The following is a 24,663-nucleotide window of genomic DNA, read 5'->3' as shown; positions in this document are numbered from 1 at the left end:
TCCTTTACATTTATCTTTACTTAGTAAATGTAAATACCTCAAACAAACCGACTTCTACTGAGATCCTTAAAACTTGGTCCGCATTATTGCAGAATCAGATGAGGTGTCCAATGTGACATCTTGCCTGATCAGTAACTTGAGCAAATCATCAGAAATACAAAATATTTCTGATTATGGTCATAATCATTACTTGCATAAAATAGCAAAATAAAGCAAATTTGTATGGTGTCTGGTACAAGTGGACGCATCAGGAAAAAGAGCCCCACCCCCCAGTAGAATTCCTATTGCTTTAAATTTAATGGAACAGAGCTGGTCCAAATATTTTGCTACCTGAGGAAAAGTAGTAAAATTAGAAATTATTACTACAATTTAAAGAGAAATGCAACACCATAGTGAATAAATCTCTACACCTGCTCAGTCCAGGGGTGTTAACTTTAATGGGCAATTTCAAGGCCCTTGCTCTCCCTACTAATGGTTTTTCTAGAGTAGGGTTTCCATACCCTCCAACATTTCTCCGATTAAAATAGGGATGTTCTTTTTTTTTTTTAATGATATTTATTGAGGATTTTAAAGTTACAAAGAAAAAAGAAGAAAAAACCTAGAAAAAGAGAAAAAGAAAGAAAAAAAATAGACACAAGTAGCAATTAAACAATACAAATCAATAAAAACCAAAATCAAAAAGAAAAAACAAAACACACAAAACATCACAATCAAAAAGCAAAAATAAACAAAAAATTTAAAAGCAAATCCAATATTCCCAAATCCTTAACTTTCATTAACTTATTTCATCGACCTCCTCACACCTCCCTTTTTTGTATTCTAGTTGTTAATTATCTTAGCAAATCCTTTCCATCTTTCACAATATTCTGTCATTAAATTACCTTATTCTATTTTAACCTTATCTTACCATAAAAAACCCTAAACTTAAAACTTAAATCTTATTTATACCGAATGCTCAAGCCAAATACTTTCATTCCAACATTTTTTCTAGTACTTATTAATTTTACGATACTTTTCTAAATGAATTTTTAAAGACTTTTTCCCAATCTTCATCCATCGTCTCTTCTTCCTGGTCTCGGGTTTTGTCAGTCCTTTCTATCCCATCCATCTAGTCCATCAACCTGGTAACCTTATATCCGAGGCTCTTAAGTCTTTTCCATGTCCCTTCCGCAGGTCTTCTTCATGTTTATACCTGTACTTTACTTTGTCTTCTGCTCCTTTCACTCGGGGAGACTCCAGCTTGACAATATTTTTGTCCCTTCTCAACAAGTCAGCCCCTTTTCCATAGTCAACACTGAAATCCATGTGGTATTTGAAGGCATGTTTCAAGGCCCCTCCAAAGTTGGGGCCCCCCACAACTCCGAGCTCCCCCCGGCCTAAAGCCAGACTTGAAAGATCAAAACATCCCTGCATAGGGGGGTCCATCCAGCCCCCCATCTCCAAGCCAAACAGAACTCCATCTCTCCAAATCTGACTTTTTCCAGGTTCATTCGTCAAATCCAACAACTCATGTTCCTGCTGGGCCACAGCTCCCTCCATCTCTGCCTCCCGAGGTCCAGCAACAACCTCCTCCCTCATCTGATCTGTCAAAGCACATTCATGGATTAATTCCTGAGTGGGTTCTATATAGGTACCCACTGCCTGTCCAAAATTTCCGATCGCAACAGTCATCAAGTCCATTTTCTCATGTAACTGTTCCAATAAAGCACTTGTCTTGCAAAAGGCAAGCACCAGAGCCTCTGAGCACATTCTTGTTCAAGGTCGAAGTCTGGTCCCACGATCTTAATCTTTACAGCTGCAGAGCTCCCCAGTTCGACTTTAATAACAGTTTCACAAGCTCCCTCTAGGGGAAACAATTTCTATTTGTATCCATCTCTCTCTCTCTCTCTCTTTTTTTTTAAAAAGCAGATCTAGCAACAAAGTTTTCCTTTTTCGGATATTTTGTCAATATTTTGTTCCTTTTAAAAGCGAAAGGGAACAATGGAATCAATATGTTTCTCTTCTTTTAACTATCTGTCAAAAACGTTTGTCCATAGTCAATGAACTTCTCCAAAACGTCTGTCTTGACACCCCGCTCCCAGGTTCAAGACGGTGGAAAATTACCTTTCTTTACTCTCTCTGCTGCAGGTTTAAACAGTCTAAAAAAGGTTCCCCCCTCTTCTCCTGCTTCCAAGGGGGGTAGCTTGCTGTGTCTTTGCTTCAATCTATCTACAAAAGCGGAAGGCGGACTTCCTGTTTAGACCTTCCCGCTTTCGGTACCTAATTAAGAGATTTCATAGTCCAATTTTCCGTTCTACTCACGGGCAGTTGTTTAAAATCCAATTGTCCACAGGAAAAAAGTCAGCGCTCTCCGGCAACAGCAATGCGGCTTCACTCCGTGAAAGAAGCAGTCGATTCAAAGCACCGCGCCACTCACCCCACATCACTCCGGATCCCCAAAACAGGGTTTCCCCACGAGTAGGGGGGGCGCAAAGGTGCCAGCCGAATCCCACGCCCACAGGCTTCTCCTGCCTGTGGTTTTTGATGGGTCTCCGCCTTGCCGTGGCGGTTCAGACCCTGTTTTCCACGGAGCGGATTCCTCCCGATCGGAGGAAATCCGCCATTGCCAGAGGCGCCAACCCGGAAGTCTCTAAAATAGGGATGTTCTATTCCATAATAATATTATTAATGATATTTTTTTTATTTAGGTTGCCCAAGCCGCTCTGGGCAGCTTTCAATGTATATAAAGGCATAATAAAACATTAAACATTTACAAACTTCCCTATACAGGGTTGCCTTCAGATGTCTTGGCGGTCAGATAACTCCATACCCTCCAACATTTCTCTGATGAAAAAAGAAAAGCAGGACATTCTTGGATCAAATCAGAAACTGGGACAGCTTCTGCAAATCCGGAACTGTCTCTGGAAAAAAGGGACACTTGGAGGGTCTGGGATTCCCAAACTTGGGTCTCCAGCTATTTGTGGACTACAGTTCCCATCTTCCCTGACCACTGGTCCTGCTAGCTAGGGATGATGGGAGTTGTAGTCCAAAAACAGCTGGAGACCCGAGTTTGAGAAACCATGTTCTAGAGTGCAGTAGAGACTGCCTTCTGTACAGTAGGGCACACAGTCACCCTATAAAAGTTGCAGACCTTTCCCTGTTTTTGGTAATGAACTCAAATCAGTCTAAAGTTAAAATAGGTTGCTCAGTGAGTCAGCTGCATGGGAAGAACTGGGTGGGTCATTCCTGTATAGGAAAACAATAGACCCTTCAGTCACAGGAAGTTTACAAATGCTTAGAGCTACCCTTGTACTCTGAATGAATAATATTTCAGCACTCCCTATTCTGGGTGCGTTTCTCAAACTTAATTGGAGGTTTTCTTTGTTGCTATGGCATAGATTCCACCACTCCCCATCACTGTGTACAACATATTCTATACGCTTGTGCCACCTTGTGGCATTCACTTAGATTTACACCACTTACTGCAACTCATCTGCTTACTCAGTATTTTGATGTGTTCAGTCTTCAGCTGCATTCTTTCCAATGTTATCTAGTGTTGACTGTGCAAAGCAAGTACCCTGGGGTTAAATGACAACAAATCTGCTCTCAGGAGGAATGTTTCTGGTATACTTGGTGCAATATATATGTGTCTATATCTCCTGGGTTGATGGGTTTTTTTTGTACTTTTTCTGTTGCTACTATAATTGCTTTTGTTTCTGATGTTTCTGATCTGTTTTATATTTGTTTTGTGATTCTCTGTTGTAGGCAATCTTGAAAATTTAGATTAATAACATGTGGTGGTGGTGGTGGTGGTGTGTGTGTGTGTGTGTGTGTGTGTGTAATTCTTCAATTGTAGCAAGGCAGCTTTTGTTTCCAAGTTCTGTTTCCAGGTGGCCACCGGGACCACATAACACCGGTTCTGAGAGATCTGCATTGGCTCCCAGTACGTTTTCCGAGCACAATTTAAAGTGTTGGTGCTGACCTTTAAAGCCCTAATCAGCCTCGGTCCTGTATACCTGAAGGAGCGTCTCCACCCCCATCGTTCAGCCCGGACACTGAGATCCAGCGCCGAGGGCCTTCTGGCGGTTCCCTCGCTGTGAGAAGTGAGGTTGCAGGGAACCAGACAGAGGGCCTGCTCGGTAGTAGCTCCCACCCTGTGGAACACCCTCCCTTCAGATGTGAAGGAAATAAGCAGTTATCCTATCTTTAAAAGACATCTGAAGGCAGCCCTGTTCAGGGAAGTTTTAAATATTTAACGCTGTATTGTTTTTAACATTTGATTGGGAGCCGCCCAGAGTGGCTGGGGAAACTCAGGCAGATGGGCGGGGTACAAATAATAAATTGTTGTTGTTGTTGTTCTTTAGTAATTAAGAAGCGTAAATCTCTTCTGTTGAATGGCACACTGCGAAGTTCCCTTGTGTAACCTTTTTTCTTTTCTGAAGTTGTTGCTGATTTCTTGTTGTCTGATCTTGTGGTGTTTAGTGTCACTGGCTTTGGCCGCAATAAACTTGAACTTGTTGTTGTTGTTAATTTGTTTCATGTACAATCAATTCAGCCGCCATGTAGGTAACTGGAAATAGCAAAGTACGTACAGATATCGCAGTTCTAGGAGTTCCAGGAGTCATCAAGATCAAGAATAGAACTTCTTTTGTCCATAAACCAGTTGCTTAGATTGATCTCAGCTGATGCTGTGGAACAGATGCTGGAAAGCTTAAATGAAGATGCTTCTTCCCTTTACCCCTCTTTTCCATTTTACTGCACTTCAGCTCATGTAATTGGGTTTGTTGATTTTGTATATGATTTTGTATGCAGTAGTGGGTTTAGATTCTTATCACCAGCTCTCAGCCCTAACTCAGATAAGCAGTGATGGTTCCTCTTAGAAATACACTCTTGCATATCTACGTATAGTTAGCAACAGCTTTCATGGGAAAACCCACCTACTGTATTTGATTTCGACTTGTTGGAAGACTGTTATAATAGGATTAAGAGGGAATTATTGTACTTAAAAAAAACAAAAAACAACCACAATAAGAATGTCAGTGTTTGTAAAAGGCAAAAAAAAGAAGGAAAGGGTTCTGACCTCCCTTTGTCTCTTCAGCCTGGTCCTCGGACCCTTGTCTGCATAAAAGAGTCCACGAGAATATCCTTGCAGAGTTTTATTCTTAAAAGTCTTTGTGCAAAACACGACTGAATAACTATACACACCAGCACTAACCAACCAACCAACCAACCCAAACACCAGCCTCAGTCTCAGACTAACTATATATATACAACCTGCTGCAAGCCGCTGAGTCATGCTGACCCAGCTTTATTCGCATTAAAGAAACAGCGGCCATTTTAGCCGTGACAAAGAATAGAGATCTTGGATTGTGGAGAGTTCATGGACATTAAAAGAAATCAAATCGTAAATCTGATCTAGCACAAAGAAAATGGATCTGTAAGTCTTGGCACCCAAAATGAAAGGTATTGCTTCTGGGGAAAGTACTTTTGAGTGGGAAAGTACTGTAAATCTGTGAACTCATTCTAGGAAGATGGTGCCTCTGAGTTCCTGAAGGAAAAGATTCGGCCAAGCACGGCCGCTGAAAAAAAGGAAAATGAAAGTCTCTCTTTTTTAAAAAATGATGTTTATTGAGAATTTTAAAGTTACAAAGAAAAAAGAAAGAAAAGACAAGAGAAGGAGAGAAAGAAAGAAAGAAGTAGATAAACATAACAATTAAACAATACAGATCAATAAAAACCAAAGTAAAAAAAAAATAACACACACACAATACATCTAAATCAAAAAACAAAAATAAATAAACAAACAATTAAAAAACAAGTCTAATATTCCCAAATCCTTAACTTTCATTAACTTATTTCAACGACCTCCTCACACCTCCCTTTTTTGTATTCTAGTTGTTAATTATCTCAGCAAATCCTTTCCATCTTTCACAATATTCTGTCTTTAAATTACCTTAATCTATTTTAACCTTATCTTGCCTAAAAAACCCTAAAACCTAAAACTTAAAACTTATATATACCAAATTTTTTTTAACCATAACATATTCTTTCATAATTCTTTTTGACATTTCTGCTGAAGCCAAATAATTTCATTCCAACATTTTTCTAATTCTCATTAATTTTACAATACTTTTCTAAATAAATTTGGAAACTTTCTTCCAATCTTCATCCATCGTCTCTTCTTCCTGGTCTCGGGTTTTGTCAGTCCTTTCTCGTCTATCTAATCCATCAACCTGGTGCTCTTATGTCCGAGGCTCTTAAATCTTTTCCATGTCCCTTCTGCAGGTCTTCTTCTTGTTTATACCTGCCCTTTACTTTTTCTTTTGTTGATCTTTTCTTATTTTCTTTCCTTTCTCATTGGGGGGTAGGTCTCGGGAGGACTCCAATCCAAAAGTATCTCCATCTCTCCTCAGCAGATCAGCCCATTCCCCACAGTCCCATTCCCCACAGTCAACACTGTAATCCAGAAAGTAGTTAAAAGCATGTTTCAAAGTCTTTCCAAAATTAAGAGCCCTCACAACTCCAGACCCCCCCTGGTCCACTCCAGATTCGAACTTCAAGAACAACGGCTTATACTCCTGCAAGGCCTCGGGTCTCTCCATTTGTGTTATTTGAGGTTCAACAACAACCTCCTCCATTTTCTTCTGCCCTTGCGCTTGCCCTATCAAAACAGATTCCTGGGCTGGTTCCTGAATGGTTTCTATATGGGTATTCGCCGTTTGTCCAAAGTTTTTAACTGCAACAGACATCAAATCCATCTTCTCATGCATCTGCTCCAGCAAAGCACTTGTCCTGCAAAAAGCAAGCACCAAGACTTCTTGTAAGCACATTTCCCCCCCCAACGTTAGTGTCTGGTCTCACGATCCTAATCATACAGCTGTGAGGTCCCCAGATCAGGTCCGGCAACAAATTAACAAGCTCCCTCTAGAGGAGACAATTTCTAATTGTATCCATCTTTTAAAAGCAGGAGCAACAAGGAAAAATTACTTTCACTTTTCAAATACTTTGTTTCTTTTGATTGCAAGAAGCAACATTGGAATCAATATATTTCTCTCTCTCTCTTTTTTTAAACTATCTGTCAAAAGACGTTCCGTTCACAGTCGATGAACTTTCCCCATAAATTTCTGTCTCTGACACCCCGTTCCCAGCCGAATCCCACGTTCCCAGGCTTCCTCCGCCTGGGATTTTTAAAGGGTCTCCAACTTCGCCGCAGCGGCAAGACCCGATTTTCACGGAGCGGGTTCCTCTCTGTCAGAGGAACTCCGCCATTGCCGATGGCGCTGTCCCGGAAGTCCCCGGAAAATGAAAGTCTCAACTTCTCTTTCTGGAAAGCCACAAAACTGCAAATTGTTCTTCTAGTTTGGTTTTGGTTATTTCTAGCCTGAGCCATAGGTTCTTGCTCAGTCACAGGAAGTGACTTGAGGATCTTGAAACGTACTTTTGTTGCCATGCTAAAGACATAGTCTGCTGTGGTAACAACTTCTTCTTGTTCGTTGATTCATTATTTTGGGGTGGCCTTAAGCAGTTAATTAGTTCATTGCTTAGATCACATGTAAAGTATGCAATTAGGCATTCTGGGCATAGTTGCTTTAAAGCCAAATGTGTTGATCTTGATGAGCTGTCTCTTGGAAAAAAATTAAAACTTTGTTTGCCTCAGAGGACAGACACTGTTCTTCAGGTTCCAAAGGAATTAGAGGGGTGGATTTGGAATTTTGGTTATTTTGGTTGAATTATTCTGATTGCAGGATTGCAGGAGGTACACTCTAGGAGGCTAAGGCAGGCAAGGACCCACAGCCCAGGTGGGGCTCGCTAGCTCAGGGAGGAGATGTGTGATTCCTCAGCTGGAGTAGGTTTAGAATGGGTCACATGCCTTGTTAAGCCCAGATGCTGCAATGAACATACAAGACTGCATCCTGGCCAGGCCTGTGCCCCATTCTCCATTCTGTCCTGTAGTCCTTACATGCAGCACTGCTTCTGTTGCACTGCGGTTTGTCTTCCACCCTAGACTATGCCATTCATCACACTGTCAACCATGGCAAAATTGCATATCTTACATAATTTCTGCAATTAATTGTGTAAATTATGTTGTCATTACTGTTATGTATTGAAGTACTGTATTTTTCGTCCTATAGGGCGCACCGGCCCATAGGACGCACCTCGTTTTTTTGGGGGGGGGGAAATGAATTTAAAAAAAATTATTCCCCCCCCAGCCGCGGCTGCCGCCCCAAGCCTTGCACACACCCGCCCGAAGCACGGGGAGCCCTCCGGAGGGCTCCCTGTGCTTCGGGCTGCAGGCTGCCGCCCCAAGCCTTGCAGGCCCGGCGGGACCTCCCGCCGGGCTTGCAAGGCTTGCTGATAGCTTCCTGAAGCCTGGAGAGCGAGAGGGATCGGTGCGCACCGATGCCTCTCGCTCTCCAGGCTTCATCGAAAGCCTGCATTCGCCCCATAGGACGCACAGACATTTCCCCTTCATTTTTGGAGGGGGAAAAGTGCGTCCTATGGGGCGAAAAATACGGTACCCCTGGCCAACAGGGGTATTGTGTATATAGTTTTCACTTAGGTCCACATAAGTTACCGTATTTTTCACTCTACAAGACACACCAGACCATAAGACGCACTTAGTTTTTGGAGGAGGAAAAAAAGAAAAAAAATATTCTGAATCCCAGAAGCCAGAATAGCAAGAAGGATCTCTGCACAGCGAAAGCTGTTCTGGCTTCTGGGATAGCTGTGCAGCCTGCATTCGCTTCATAAGACGCACAAACATTTCCCCTTACTTTTTAGGAGGGAAAAAGTGAGTCTTATAGAGCAAAAAATGCGGTAATTTATGCAGGAACCCCTGAACTGTTGTTGTTACAATGTTGACAGCCAGCTGCCTATAAAAGCAGGCTGGCTGAGCTGTTCGCTGTTCAGTCCAGTTCTAGCTTACTTATAAAGAACTACTTGGAGAAATCTCTGTGTCGTCTGCTATGTCCACCCACTACTTAATAATTACGTTATTCCACACCATTCATTTCAACACAAAGGAAATGCAGTGTGAACTGAAAGCAACAACAGCAAATACTGAACAGGTTTACTGGATTGATGTACATTCTAGGCATTAGACAAATAAACAAATGCTGGCAATTTCCACCCCCGTTTGTTCTAATCAAATGACATACAAAAATTGCATTATGTTAGGGAAAATGATTTAGCAAAAATGTGTAGATTTGGCAAAACCGCCTACAAAAATGTGTCTATAAGGAGAAATTCACACTACAGTGGTACCTCGGGTTACATACGCTTCAGGTTACAGACTCCGCTAACCCAGAAATATTACCTCGGGTTAAGAAGTTTGCTTCAGGATGAGAACAGAAATCGTGCTCCGGTGGTGCGGCGGCAGCAGTAGGCCCAATTAGCTAAAGTGGTGCTTCAGGTTAAGAACAGTTTCAGGTTAAGAACGGACCTCCGGAACGAATTAAGTACTTAACCCGAGGTACCACTGTCACATGCTAATGAATTTTCATGAGGACCTTGTTTAAAAAAATGGCATTCTGATGTGAAAACATGAAGAACTGAATGTAAGATTGGAAAAATGAGAAACAGAAAAAAATTAATATTGACACATTCAGATGGGCGGCATATAAATAATAAAATTATTATTATTATTTGCCATCCTTAGTACTTAATTCTAAATGTGCATCAATATGTATAATTTCGCCATGCAAATTTTATGCAAATTCATGTCCCTTTTGTCCTTTTCTAAGGATTTGAATCCAGGTATCCTCAGCGCTTCTCCAACACTATTGACTATGCCACCCTTGTTGTTTCTGCAGCTGTATATTCTGAGGGGTTTCTGCTGTCAGCTTGCCAAAGGCAACTTCATCTTGCACAGTGCATGTATATGGGTTTAATTATCTTATTTTCTTTTAAAACCTTATTGATTTTTACATGAAGATGGATAGCTTGGTTAACAGTACAGAAAATTGCAGAGCGGGAGAAAAGAAAGATGCAGCAGCCATCTTTCTAATTGTTCATCCTTATCGATCAGTTTGCAAGGCAGAGAGCTTAAGAAACCTGACCCTCAGTAAACCTTTCGACTTTCAAAATGAATCTTGGTTTAGAAAAGCTATTCTTAAGGACATTTTGAGAAGAGACAAATTAAAGTAACCATATTTTTAATTTGGTGTTCTTAGCAATTGCACGGCAGCCCAAATTCAATCTTTGACCCTATCCTGATCACTGTCTTAATTCTAAGATACGTACACTGGTACCTCGGGTTAAGTACTTAATTCGTTCTGGAGGTCCGTTCTTAACCTGAAACTGTTCTTAACCTGAAGCACCACTTTAGCTAATGGGGCCTCCCGCTGCTGCTGCTGCGCCGCCGGAGCACGATTTCTGTTCTTATCCTGAAGCAAAGTTCTTAACCTGAAGCACTATTTCTGGGTTAGCGGAGTCTGTAACCTGAAGCGTATGTAACCTGAAGCGTATGTAACCTGAGGTACCACTGTATCACCTGTTGAATCTGCCCATTAGGAGTAGATGCCATGCCAGTAAGCAGCAACTTCAGAGGACAAGGCTGTTGACTCAAAAGTAAGATCCACTGTGTTCAGTGAGATTTACTTCTATGTAAGTATGCATAGGATTGCAACCTAAGTTTTTGATCTTTTTTTAAGTGTTTCTTTTAATTGCAGCTGAAATCCAAGAGAGTTTAAAGTATTGTCTGATTTTACAGTGTTTTTTTCCATTTGTGTTATAGATGCAACATAAACTTCACTCTTCTTGAAATGCTTATTATTTTAGGCCTGATAGAAACTCTGAGAAAAAATATTATCAAAGCTCTATGAGATTCCATCGTTTTAAGAAAGCCAGGTATCAGACCTTCCAAGTGTCCCTCTTTTCCATGGACAGTCCCAGATTTACAGAAGCTGGCCCAGTTTCTGACTTAATCCCAGAATGTCCCGCTTTTCCTTAGGACATCCTTAAATAACTATACAAACTTTAGAAGACATCTGAAGGCAGCCCTGTATAGGCAAGTGTTTTAATGTTTAATGTTTTATCGTGTTTTTAATGTTCTATTGTGAGCTACCCAGATTGATTGGAGAAACTCAGCCTGAAGGGTGGGGTGTTGTTGTTTAGTCGTTTAGTCATGTCCGACTCTTCGTGACCCCATGGATCAGAGCACACCAGGCACTTCCGTCTTCCACTATCTCCCGCAGTTTGGTCAAACTCATGTTCGTAGCTTCAAGAACACTGTCCAACCATCTCGTCCTCTGTCGTCCCTTTCTCCTTGTGCCCTCCATCTTTCCCAACATCAGGGTCTTTTCCAGGGAGTCTTCTCTTCACATGAGGTAGCCAAAGTATTGGAGCCTCAGCTTCAGGAGCTGTCCTTCCAGTGAGCACTCAGGGCTGATTTCCTTAACAATGGAGAGGTTTGATCTTCTTGCAGTCCATGGGAGGGGTATAAATAAGTTGATGGTGGTGATCATTTTATATACAGTATGTTGGAAGCGACCCAGAGTGGCTGAGGTGACCCAGTCAGATGGGCAGGTTATAAATAATAAAATTGTTATTATTATGATTATAATTATTATTGAATAGGACATCCCTATTTTCATTGGAGAAATGTTGGAGGGTATGAAATATGTGATTACATCATAGCAGAACGTATTATATTAAGTGCTTGAGTGTTTAGTATTCCTGCCAAAAGAAATATCAACAACCTCAGATATGCAGATGACACAACATTGATGGCAGAAAGTGAGGAGGAATTAAAGAACCTTTTAATGAGGGTGAAAGTGGAAAGCACAAAATATGGTTTGAAGCTCAACATCAAAAAAACAAAGATCATGGCCACTGGTCCCATCACCTCCTGGCAAATAGAAGGGGAAGAAATGGAGGCAGAGAGAGATTTTACTTTCTTGGGCTCCATGATCACTGCAGATGGTGACAGCAGCCACAAAATTAAAAGACGCCTGCTTCTTGGGAGAAAAGCAATGACAAACCTAGACAGCATCTTAAAAAGTAGAGACATCACCTTGCCAACAAAGGTCCGTATAGTAAAAGCAATGGTTTTCCCAGTAGTGATGTATGGAAGTGAGAGCTGGATCATAAAGAAGGCTGATCGCCGAAGAATTGATGCTTTTGAATTATGGTGCTGGAGGAGACTCTTGAGAGTCCCGTGGACTGCAAGAAGATCAAACCTCTCCATTCTTAAGGAAATCAGCCCTGAGTGCTCACTGGAAGGACAGATCCTGAAGCTGAGGCTCCAATACTTTGGCCACCTCATGAGAAGAGAAGACTCCCTGGAAAAGACCCTGATGTTGGGAAAGATGGAGGGCACAAGGAGAAGGGGACGACAGAGGATGAGATGGTTGGACAGTGTTCTCGAAGCTACCAGCATGAGTTTGACCAAGCTGCGGGAGGCAGTAGAAGACAGGAGTGCCTGGCGTGCTCTGGTCCATGGGGTCACGAAGAGTCGGACACGACTAAACGACTAAACAACAACATATCTCAAATGGCCAGACGTTTTCTGGAAAGCCTTCCACCTTCTTAATTCTTTCCTGTCAGTTATCTCTGGAGAGGAGCATCCTCAACTCCTCTTTTACTCCACTTTTACATTCACACTCCTAAGACTGGGATGGGTCCTGTTAGTCTGTTGCAGCCAAAACATCAAAGAATCTGGTGGCACCATTAAGACCAACCAACTTATTAATATGCCACAACAAGGCAGCTTTCCTGGACCGCACAATCCTCCAGGTGCTGTTTTTGCACCAGATGAGCCGGACTTCGGTCCAGAAAAGTTCCTGCCACAACAAACGTGGCAAAAGCCTCTCTCAGGCGCAGCAAAATTCTCTTTGCCGGTCTCTCTCTCCGCGCCCCCGCCGTTTTGTCACTCCACATGCACGTCAGCCAATCCCCGCGCTTCACCCCGCCTCCCTCCAGCCATGTGCCCAATGAGCGCGGTCCGCCTGTCATCCGTTTTGGGTAGAGCGAGAGGGGCGGACAGTTGGGGGCGTGGTTTAAGGGCTATGAATTTTGCATAGGGAGATCGACACCGACGGCGGGTTGGGAGGCGAAACGGTGGGCGGGGGGAGGAGAGGGGAGAAAAGACGGGCGCGCTGCGATTGGCTGCGACGGGGATGCCGGCTGAGCTCTGATTGGCCCAACGGCATGAGCTGCTGGACCGGGTGAGCGCAGCAGAAGGAACAGAAGCAGAGCTGGGGGAAGAAGGAGCGGGTCGCGCGTGGCCGGAGTCCGGGGGACCTTCGACGTGGCGCCGAACCGTCCGCTGCGGAAAAGTCGCTCCTCGCAGCCCGGGATCCTGGTAAGCGGCCTTTTTGCCCGCCCGGGGAAGCGGGCCGGAAGCACCGAGAGATGCTCTCTTGCTTGGGTCACCCAAGCTTCGCCCACGGGCGGCTAAATTTCGATACCCGAAAGTGTGCCGTTTTCACACGTTACGTTTTCACGTGCCCGCATTCTGAGCCTCACGTGTGGAAACGAGCCCGGCCTTGTGGAAACTGGGAACGCGAAGAAAACCGCCCTCCCCCCGCGCAAACCTATAACATTGGATGTTCAGATTTGAAAGCAGTGGGCTGATTGAAATCCACCCCCCCATGAACCCGAGGACAGGCAGCATTTTATGTTTATGTATCGAATTCATTGGTATCCGATTGCATTTATATCTCAGCCTGCCTCCAACGAGCTCACTGGTGGCATATGTGCTCCTCCCCACCCCCCGTTTTATCCTCAGCAGGAGAATATCTGGTGTGAAGTTGATAGACAGTGACTGGCCCAGTCATTATAGATGGAGGAGTAGGGATTTGAACCCGGGTCTCCGCAGATCTTGGCTGACGCATACATATCATCACAGTGGCATTCAGGTTATTCTGGAGTGAAAGGATATGTCGCCTTACTTTTTATTCTGGAGTAGAAGAATGTGGGCCATTACTCATTATTCTGGCTTAAAAGGATATGGGGTGTTACTCATCTCGGATGAGTCTGTTGTCGTTTTTTTATCCACTTGCCAAGGAGAGGCAGGGCAGGAGCAAATAGTTTCATTTCCTTGCTCTGAGCGCGGCACCTGCTTTCGTAAGTAGATGTCTGTTAGAGAGCTGGCACAGAAGCCTCAGCTGTTATGGTTGGCCAAGCAGCTTATTATCTATCTGTGAGAGAGATAATGGGATGGGAACAAACAGCACATTTAATTAAGACCCATTTGCATAGTCGTATAAAAGTAGGTCACAGGTGCTTCTAAATAATAAGAGAGCCAGTGTGGTGTAGTGGTTAAGAGCGGTAGTCTCGTAATCTGGGGAATCGGGTTCGATTCCCCGCTCCTCCACATGCAGCTGCTGGGTGACCTTGGGCCAGTCACACTTTTCTGAAGTCTCTCAGCCCCACTCACCTCACAGAGTGTTTGTTGTGGGGGAGGAAGGGAAAGGAGAATGTTAGCCGCTTTGAGACTCCTGAAGGGGAGTGAAAGGCGGGATATCAAATCCAAACTCTTCTTCTTCTAATAAACATTCAGACTTGTTTTTAGTAGCTACACATTGTGCATAGATGCCTCTTTGGCCCTGTTGGTCACCTGCCATGGTGTAGCCAAAGGGAGGGGGGAGGCAGTTGCCCCTCCCCCAATCAAGCAAATAAATAATAACTAACCAACCAACCAACCAACCAACCAATCGCATCACAGATAACTAGGTTCTGCCCCCCTGGAACATAAATCCTGGCTATGCACATGTATCAGAGGCCATGGGATCAGTGTTTGGTTATGCAACCTGCATGACCAAAACAGCGGTAGAATGGCACAACAAAATACCTACACGTTGTAAGTTTCTCTTAGCCAGTGCTTCAGTTTTAGGAGTAACTTACTAGGAGTAACTTACTATACTGATACCAGTGGATCTTACTTCTCAGTCGCCATGTTTAAGATTATGCTAAACCACAGAGCCTATGGCTTGCTGATTGGAAGGTCGGCAGTTCGAATCGATGGGGTGAGCTCCCGTTGCTCGGTCCCTGCTCCTGACAACCTAGCAGTTTGAAAGCATGTCAAAGTGCAAGTAGATAAATAGGTAATACCTTCCGGTGGGAAGGTAAATGGCGTTTCCGTGCGCTGCTCTGGTTCGCCATGCTTAGTCATGCTGGCCACATGACCTGGAAGCAGCACCGCAACCCCAGAGTTGTTCACGACTGGACCTAACGGTCAGGGGTGCCTTTACCTTTTTTTAAAGAGATGTAGAAGTTAGCAGCTGGATGAGTCATTAGAGCGGGGATAGGAAACCTGTGGCACTCCAGATGCTTTTGGCATGCTATTTTATTTTATTTTAAAGGTTCAATCAACTACAAATGTGCCTCTCAGTTAATCAGGCATCAATATTACAAAAACAATATTTTAATGCATGCACTTGTTGAAACTGAAAATGGCATCTTAATGGCCATCCTTAAAAATGTGCACAGTGGTACCTTGGGTTAAGAGCTTAATTCGTTCTTCAGGTCTGTTCTTAACCTGAAGCACCACTTTAGCTAATGGGGCCTGCCGCTGCACTGCCGCTGCATGATTTCTGTTCTCATTCTGAAGCAAAGTTCTTAACCCGAGGTACTATTTCTGGGTTGGCAGCGTCTGTAACCTGAAGCGTATGTAACCTGAGGTACCACTGTACTTTTAAAATATTCAGGCTATATTTGTACTGCTTTGCCTTTCAGTGAAGGTTTCATTTCTCTTTTGAGAAGAAGCATTTAATTTAAGCAATCTGCCACTTGTTGTGAAAGTAACACCCCCTTCACCCACAGTGGTTTCCTGCAGAGAAATAAATTCCATGTAGGGAAATGTGTGCAGTCATATATGATGAGGGCGCACATGGCAAAACAGATGGGTGCTTATCATGAGTGTGACATATAGATAGTGGTTGTACACACAGAAGTGACACCCGTCACTGGAATAATTGTATGTGAAGCAGTTTTACTCGATGGTACAATAGGAGACACTTCAGTCTCCATTTTAACAGGTTGTTATGTTAATGGAGACATCTGTGGGGTAATGTTAGGTTCTGTTTTTGTCCAACCGACTCTCTCATTTGACAGTCCTCCTGTGCCGCTTTTCATAGTCTTCTCTTGAGCTTCTTTGTGTTTTTGGCACTAATATCTGATCTTGTAGGCGGTCTGTGCTGGCATGAGCCACACAGCCCCTCTGAATGCCATTTGCTTACCTTCCCTGATGTCACAGAGGCGCATGCCAACCTGAAGCCATGGAGCAGTTTAAGCATATACTCATAGCTGTCAACTTACAGATTTGAAAATAAGGGACCAGCAGCCTTGAAAATAAGGGATCAGCAGCCAAAATAAGGGATTTTCCGGGCACAGGTATGATCAACTTCTGAGCCCCTCCGAGCCAAAGGCAGAAAGCCCAGCCAGCAGCCAAACGAAGCCTCAAGCAGTGGTTCCCACAGCGCAGCAACCCGGCAAAGGGGAAGCAGCAAGGAAAACCACCGTCACCTCTCCGCTGGGAAGCGCTGAGCAAAAGCGAGTCCCCAGGCAACGTGGCCGATTTGATCAGCACAAGGCATGCAAGCTCCACCCCCCCAGTCGTTCTTAGACTCCTTATTGGGTGAGCAACACAGTCAAGCAACACAGTTGGAGCCTCCCTCCTCCCTGGCCGGCAGGGAGGGAGGGAGAGGAGCTGCTTCCTTTGAAACCCGGGAAATTTAAGGGACATCATCAATAAGGGACAGCAGCGGGACATGGTGCTGGGATAAGGGAGTTTCCCGCCAAATAAGGGACGGTTGACAGCTATGTGTATACTCTAGAAATCTTAGCACCAGAGTTCCAAGCTCCATGTTCAACCCGTGTGATCCTTAACCACCACAGCCTTTCAAAGGTCACTTTCTCACTTGTTAAGATTGTTTGGTATTCAGAGCTTCTTCCAAGAAGGAGATTGGCAGTACTTGCAACATACTTGTTTAGATCTTGGAACGTGTGCATTTTAATTGTTGGGCACTGCAATAATATATTGCTTCTGCTTTGTTGAGAAAAACACTTGCTGCTTACTCCAGATGATCCTGAATCATGCAGCTGTGCAGTTTAGAGAGAAATTGAGACTTGTATGATTATTATAGTGTTAACGCCAAACAGGAAACTGAGAAGGAACAGTAAATCACCGCCTTTTGTTTTTTTACATCCTGATTTTCTGCAGAAGACAGAAGAGAATGGCAGACTTTCCTGATGTAGTTTCTGTGGCTACAAAGCTAAAAAATGAGGTCATCCGGTACTACAATATTGAAGATGATGAATGGAGACTTACTAAGAAAACAGTAAGTTACCAAGTCGTTGCCTTTCCAGATTCTTTTCTTTTGTTAATAAACGAGTAGGGTGATTTATATTCTACTTTTGTGTTTTAGGTGGGCCTATATGGTGCGATGATATGTGAAGTACCGTACATTTGAGTGGGTAGATTTCAGAGCCCTGTTTTGGTGTTTTGTTTCTTTGAGTGATGAAAATCACACAAAGAGATTAAGGGCACTTTCCTCTTTTTTTCTACCTTTCCACAAGCTAGAGGTCACACAGGGATCCTCCACATGGGCGTAGCCAGGATTTTTGTTGGTGGGAGGGCAGGCCTTTTGTTGCGGGGGGACAGAACCTCAGTTATCTATGTGTTTTTATCAATATTTTTATTGATTTGGAGGGGGCAGCTGCCCCCCTTTGGCTGCACCCATGAACCTCCATAAGTAGAAGAGGCTCCCTGCTTCAGACTTTGGCTCTCAAAACTTCTGGAAGTGTGTGGTGCTGGTTCACTAGAGCAGGTGTGACATGGCAACCTGTCCCCCTTTTTCCTCATGTGTTTATTTACTGTGTATGGTTTGGGGAAAGCCTGTTCTTATTTCCATCTGATAGTGCTGTCTCATGACTTAACTGCATGTGCAAACGCTGGCACAAGCATAATATACTTTCCCCCGAGCCTATAGTGATACTCATCAAAGCTCATCATATCTAGATTGGCACTAAATCAGTTTTTTATACTATCAGATTAACACAAAATTAACTTAAAATCTTCAGTCCTAAGCAATTGTGTCAGTTATGATGCCTACACAATGCCAAGGCAACCCAGTTAAAATTTGATGTTGTGATAGGGAGACTTTTTGATGTGTGATTTGTCAAGTTTAGTTCTCAGAGTTTTTCTTTTGCAACATTTTTTTAAAGAGGCATGGGATGATATGAATGGCCGTAGTTCATAGAGGATGTGTTCTCACATATGTTGATTTAATGCTATGTTTGGGTGTTGGTTTCTCTCCTCATTCACCAGAAGAATTTACATGATAGTTTATTGCATGCATGTATTTAAAAAAAAAAAACCACTACAGTTGAATTAAAATGTGTGTACTGATGAACAGGTTGGTAAAAGATGCGCTATATTTGTAAAGTTCCCTCGGTGGTCTGTGTACTTCTCGATTCTGTCACATTTGTACATTCAGAGGTGTGAAGTGATTGAGTCGTTTTTAATAAAGTACAAATATTGTGATCTTATTTTTCTTCTGCAGAAAGATACGACAGTTTGGCGTAAGCCATCTGAAGAATTCAATGGATACCTGTAAGTTAACTTACAGAGGAGATGAATTCTTTCATAAATATAATTTCCAGTAGCAAGGGAGGGGACTGTTTCTGAGAGGAAGAATCTGGCCATATTAGAGCAGAAGTGGGCCGCTCCCCAATACATTGTGCCTTCCAGCCATCGTTGCTGTATCATACTTCATTTCAGGATAGTTTCTCTGCATCTACCATGGACATAAAAGCATAAAATGCATAGTGGGTGGGGGTGGCTTTGAGTGCTTTGTGGAATATAAATGTGAAACCGTCACTTATGCATTTGTGTACATAATGCCTCTGGTGCTAAGCATCCTCCTCTCAGCTGCATTTTGTTTGTTATAAAAATGGTTATTTCATTTGTAGACAGTTCTTGCTGTTCTCTGAGGCTGAGTAGGTCCTGTTGTAGCTTTCCTTATAGGGAGTCCTCATTAAAAAACCTTTGGCAGACCTCCTCTTTCCTCCGCCTCAGACTGAATGAATGAAATCCAACATGGTGTGCCTCCATCCCCACCCTCAAAGTTCATAGAGAATAACTTTTTGCTTTGGCACAAGAGGATTGGGTAATCTGAGGCATAATGGATGAAATTTAACATTCCTAAGGCCCCTGGATCCTGATGGAAAATAAAAGAGATATTGGCACGTGCATGACCCATATATAGTTACTTTAAACTGGTGGAAAGTTGCTAGGCGCGTTGACATTTTCTAAGCATCATTGTATTAAATCTAATTCTGTAGCTACAAAGCACAAGGGATTGTGGAGGATGTCGCCAACAGAATAATAGATCACATACGCCCTGGACCCTATCGACTCTACTGGGATAGTCTGATGACCTCGATGGATATTGTTGATGAGTTTGAAGAGGTAATGCGTCACCCATTTATCACACAACCAGAAGTTCTACTTATATGCTTTTCATTTGGCACAGCAGTTGCAATGCAAGTTAAAGTTTTACAGTCAACAAGAAGGGAGCTTCTCTACTTGCATATATCCACACTTCATTCATTGTGCTTTGAGTGACACTTTAACCTTCTTGTTGACAGTGGTAGAAACTTTGATGTATAACAAATCTGAAGTGAACAAAATAGCTTTTGCAGTTTTCAAGAAAGTGCCTCATTTTGAGTAGCTGAAAACTAGGACGTACAAATACAGCCATATCCAAGCTGTTTTGAGCATTAATTTCGATATAACTTCTAACTAAATTTGAACTATCCAGAAACAGTTTTAAATCCCATTGGCTTCAGTGGGAAAGTTAATCCCATTGTGATAGATTTAAACTCTTGACCTTTGGCTGCATCGTGCTCTCAATTTTTAATTTAAAGCCTATTTTCTTTTGATGTCCAAAGTCTCTTTTCTTAGCCAAAAAGTGACCTTCAGCAGAACTGTCCTGGTTTCAGCACAGCATCTTAATGAATCCTGAAACACAAGCAAACACTTTTTTTAAAAAAAGCCTGTAGATTCTACACCAGTTCTGGCTATTTACATTTTGCCAGGCACCTTTCATTCTGATGTGTGTAGCTTTAAGCGTACTGTTTCTAGTGAATTTAACTCCTATTAAGAATCTGTTCCTAGATTTCTTAAAGATGATGTTTATTATTTAAGATAAGACTGATGATTCATCTCAGCATGTTGGAATAATCAGGAGCACTTGTAGGAAAACCTGATTGTTTCTTCAAGTAAGAGATATCTGTATAGTTCATTATTTGAGTCAGGCAGTCAATTAAATCCATATTAGGCCTGTAGCTGGATTTTTTTAAAGATGGGAGACCTAAGGATACACTGGGTAAGTCTCTTGTCTCTTTAAACTTAAAAAAATTCAGCTACATAGAGTCCTGAGTCATATCAAGAGATGGCAGCTGTATCTCTTCACATTCAAGAGACGGCCCTCTAACCACAACCCCCAATGTCACAGGCCTGATCCAAATTGGGGAAGGGAGCGGAACTGCTGCTGCAGAGCTTAAAAAGATGGAAATGTCATGATTTATTTCTGGTCTCATCTAGTTTGACTCTTCAACACAGTCCCCATATTGCTTGGCATAGCTATAAACCCTAGGTTTCTATAAATGAATACTATCTAAACGAGCATTTTGTAATTGCACTGCAGAACTGTTGTATTATGCGGTACACCACAGCTGGCCAGTTGTGGAACATCATTTCTCCCAGAGAGTTTGTTGACTTCTCCTGCACAACAGACTACGAAGACGGGATTCTGTCATGCGGTAATTCTAATTAAACCTCTTCTATCTTCTAATCTTGCTGTCTAAAGCACACTGAAACCTGTAGAAATCAAATCTATGTACGTTCGTGCTGCTGTTTGCAACAAATTATTGGTTTGACACCCACTTCCTCAAAGCTAAAATTAGAAATAAACTAGCGCCACGAAGAAGGACATCCTGTCTGTCACTTGGCAGATCAAAAGTACTATACAAAAGTCACTTAGTGCAAAGGAAAGTAGAATGAATACGATTGCTAGCTTGCATTTTCTGGTGAGTAAGCTGCACTTGGCCTGAGATGAGGATTGACAGGTTGAACCTGAACCCATGCCTGACTGCCTAAAATGTGGAATTTGAGCAGGCACTGCTTGGCTTGCCCTGAAATCATATAATTGTGGAGTTGGAAGAGATCCGAAGGGTCATCTAGTCCAACCCCCTGCAATGCAGGAATCTCAGCTAAAGCATCCATGACAGATGGCCATCCAACCTCTGCTTAAAAACCTCCAAGGAAGGAGAGTCCACAAACACTGGCGGAGGAAGAGGAGCGCGGGGGGAGCGCACCGCCCTCGGCAGCGTGATCCCAGTGGGGTGCCATCGCGGCTGCCCCCCCGCCCATGCTGGGCGCCACACCCCCAGGACACACACCAGTCCCGCTCCCGCCTGCTCTCCGCCCCCCAGTGCCAGAGCATGAAGCTCCGCCACTGTCCACAACCTCCCTAACCTAGTTCTCTCTTCTATGTAACTGTTTTGGGGAGCAAAGAACCAGACCTAGATTTTGTTTTGGGAGATTGCCATGGTTCACACCAGATTTAGAATATTGTAAATATTGCACATTGACTTAGAAAGGCGTTCTTGGGTAACTTTATCCCCAAATCCTTCCTCTCTCTGGATGGGGGAAGGTTGGTTTGGGTAGCTTCTTCTAGACACCACCATTTATTGTTCCAAGAAATGGACACGTTCCCCATATGATTATAAGGTACTGCCTTGGACAGAAATCCCTCAGCTTTACAAGCACAACTTGAACAGGGGCAAGACAAAGGACTACATACTGGGACTTCCCTTTTTTTTAAAAGAAATCTGCATATAGCTTCTCTAGGTTTGTCAGCAAACTGCTGAAACTCTAGATCCCCTGAGTCTGGAGTTTGGGGTTGTTAGAAGGAAGCTTACCTCTCCCACAGGATCCTTGGGATCCTGGCTGTAATAAAATTCTCAAAAAGATTTCTCAGGAATAAAACTAGGTGCATTCCTTTTACTTGAGAGGTTCAACCCACAACTGTGTTTTATTTTAAAACAGGTGTCAGCCTGGACTATGGTGAAGTAAAACCGGGTTATGTTCGAGGTTTTAACCACCCTTGTGGCTGGTTCTGTTTCCCTCTCAAGGACAATCCTAGACACAGCCTGTTGATAGGCTTCATCCAGACAGATTTGCGTGGGATGATCCCTCAGTCGGCGGTGGACACGGCTATGGCCAGTACTCTGAGTAACTTTTATTCTGATCTCAGAAAAACCCTGAAAGCATAATCTGCGCTGACCTCAAACTCTGTGTGTTCCTTGCAATCATATTCTGCACCTCATAGTCAATTCTCAAAACCTTAGGATAGGTTGGAAGCTTCCTGCATGAAGGTTTGTAGTATTTTCCTTATAGGTGCTGGTAGTCCCATTTGTGCAGAAGAACTGAAAACATGTTTACTCTGAAGTAAGATCCACTGAGCTCAGTGAAACTCACTTGGCAAGCCTTCAGCACATCGTTGCTTCTTAGCCAAGCCGTAGACACAGAAGCCCATGGCACTCGCACAACCACATTCTGGACAGAACTCTAAATCAGAGTGTTCTAGCAAGTTGAGGGAAAGGATCTCTTCCCTGCAGGAATACAGTCTGGGGGCTGGCCTACATAACATAATTTCCAGAATGGTTGTAGCTCCAAAGCTTGCAAATCACAGTGCTCACATTTGTAGCACCCCCATGGAAGATGCTGGTTTTCACAAACGGAAGCTGTAGAACTGGAGGGTGAAAACATGTTCTGCTCTAGCTAATTTCACCCCTAAAGGAAACTAGGCAATGATAGGAAAGCTCTGCCATCCAGCAACCCCTTTATTTACTAAGACTGCTTTACTAAACATTATTACTAGGGAGAAGCCTCACTGAGCACAGTAGGACTTGCTTCTGAGTAAACGTTGAAGGCGACGGCCTGTAAGAGTGGGAATTGCAATACACTGGCATCTTTTCTTTTCAAGGGCTAAATGTATGAATGCAAAATACTAATGCTTTCATGTACTTTATGTTGCTTGCTAATCCTGATTTAAAAGATGGTTCAGAATCTTTTATCTTTAAACTATAAAGCTTGATGCACTTTAGAGAATTCTGTGCTCCTGTTTCCATACTTTACTGCTTTATAGAGTAATTTTGTCATTGGTTATTTGGGGTGGCATGCAACTGAGTCTTACTCAGAGTAGACCCACTGAAATTAATGAACCTTGCTTAATCTTTAATTTCAATGGACCTACTTTGCATACCACGCATTTTAGCCAAAAAGTTAGCAGTGGTTGTTACTGATAACAAAATAGTAAAGCATGTGGTTATTTGCAAAACTGCTCTGATTATTACTAGTACATGGTGACAAGTTTCAATTAGTAACATCTGTAAAATGTATTATCCTTCAATAGGAGATTGGAGGGACTTAACAGTGCTTAACTTTGACTGGGCGCACCTAAGAATTGAATCAAGATTTTCCATAAAAACAGTTTAATAATATCTAAGGCCTATACTCCAGGACATTGTTCTCTTAAGATTGCTTATATGTTAACTTACCAGGAAAGAATTCATTTGAGACTTTGGTAGAACATAATCTTCTTAAAGCTTCACGATGATGTTTATTTTTTTAAATTGTTAATATGCTTCAATTATTTAAACAGATGTTTTTTAAATTCACTTGCTGGTACAAGTGACCCACAGTTCTACTGAAATGGCTGCTAGTCATTGAGATGGTGCTAGTGCTGGAAGAATATATAGGAATTGTGCTGCAGTTCTGTATTATAACTGGTGAGAGATTATTTATATAAGATGCTTAAGATGTATATTAAAGTATTCAGTTCAAAATATTGCTGGTGGTGGTGGTGGTTTTTTAAAAAAAAGGGGGGGGAGAAGATGACGTTGCCAGTCACATGAATCTGCTTTATACAGAGTAGCTGGGGAAATCCAGCCAGATGGGTGGGGTAGAAATAAATTATTATTATTATTAGTCTGCCTAGTCCAGCATTGTCTGCTTCAGCCAGCACTGAGTCTCCAATGTCTTGGGCAAACATCTTTCCCAGCCTTTTAGCTGAGGTTAAAGCAAAGCATATGCCTAGGGGAACTGGTTCTGGCCAGCTAGTCACACCCACCTGTCAATTGCCTGATGTCACTAGGACATCAGGTGACCCAAACAAGGCTTGAGCTTGCTGCCAATCAGCTGCTTGGCACTGACTTCAAGCCCTGCAGCCAATCCCAGCAGGCTCGACGCCAGCACTTATCAGCTGTTTGTTCATTGACTAGAAAGACTTGCCTATCAGGAACGCACCTTAAGATTACCAGTTGTGCACTGGCAGCTGCATCTCTTTACCTGCCCCATGCCTGACACCCCATAGCATCTTTGTGACAGGTGTGGGTGATCTGGAGGAAACATCTTGTTGGGGCTGTGGACTTTCAGCACCTGGTGTATTTTTATTGGGACAACTAAGTGCAAAAGCCCATGAGCATATTTTTGAACTTTCCTTCCTAAACACAAGTTCACATGTGCCTATTGTGAGCCATCGTATCATAAGGTACCAGCTTGAAAGCTGGTGTTGGATTTCAGGAGTTACTAGGCAGATCTTGGGATACTATCAGCTCATCTAATGTAAACACAATATAAAGCACAGAACCTGGACACACTTGAACAGCTGG

At 42.9% G+C, this 24,663-nt stretch overlaps 1 protein-coding gene across 1 annotated transcript; it reads left to right on the top strand.

The window, feature by feature from the left end:
- Positions 1-13,119: 13,119 nt before the first annotated feature.
- On the top strand, positions 13,120-23,840 carry STARD4 (StAR related lipid transfer domain containing 4). The gene is made up of 6 exons (XM_080973789.1): positions 13,120-13,282; positions 17,144-17,261; positions 18,486-18,535; positions 19,267-19,393; positions 20,634-20,748; positions 22,037-23,840. The coding sequence occupies exons 2-6, from the start codon at positions 17,157-17,159 to the stop codon at positions 22,261-22,263; spliced, it is 624 nt and encodes a 207-aa protein (XP_080829915.1). The 5' UTR covers positions 13,120-13,282; positions 17,144-17,156; the 3' UTR covers positions 22,264-23,840.
- The last annotated feature ends 823 nt before the right edge of the window (positions 23,841-24,663 follow it).

This window comes from Podarcis pityusensis (assembly GCF_964106645.2).
Source record: "Podarcis pityusensis genome assembly, chromosome: 11".
NCBI lineage: Eukaryota > Metazoa > Chordata > Lepidosauria > Squamata > Lacertidae > Podarcis > Podarcis pityusensis.
Note: the sequence above shows the minus strand (reverse complement) of the source record. Positions and strands in the feature narration are given on the sequence as shown.

Coding starts and splice junctions, on each gene's coding strand:
- STARD4 (XM_080973789.1), top strand. CDS start 17,157: ATGGCAGACTTTCCTGATGTAGTTTCTGTGGCTACAAAGCTAAAAAAT. Junction 18,536..19,266: donor GAAGAATTCAATGGATACCT/GTAAGTTAACTT, acceptor CTAATTCTGTAG/CTACAAAGCACAAGGGATTG. Junction 19,394..20,633: donor TTGTTGATGAGTTTGAAGAG/GTAATGCGTCAC, acceptor ATTGCACTGCAG/AACTGTTGTATTATGCGGTA.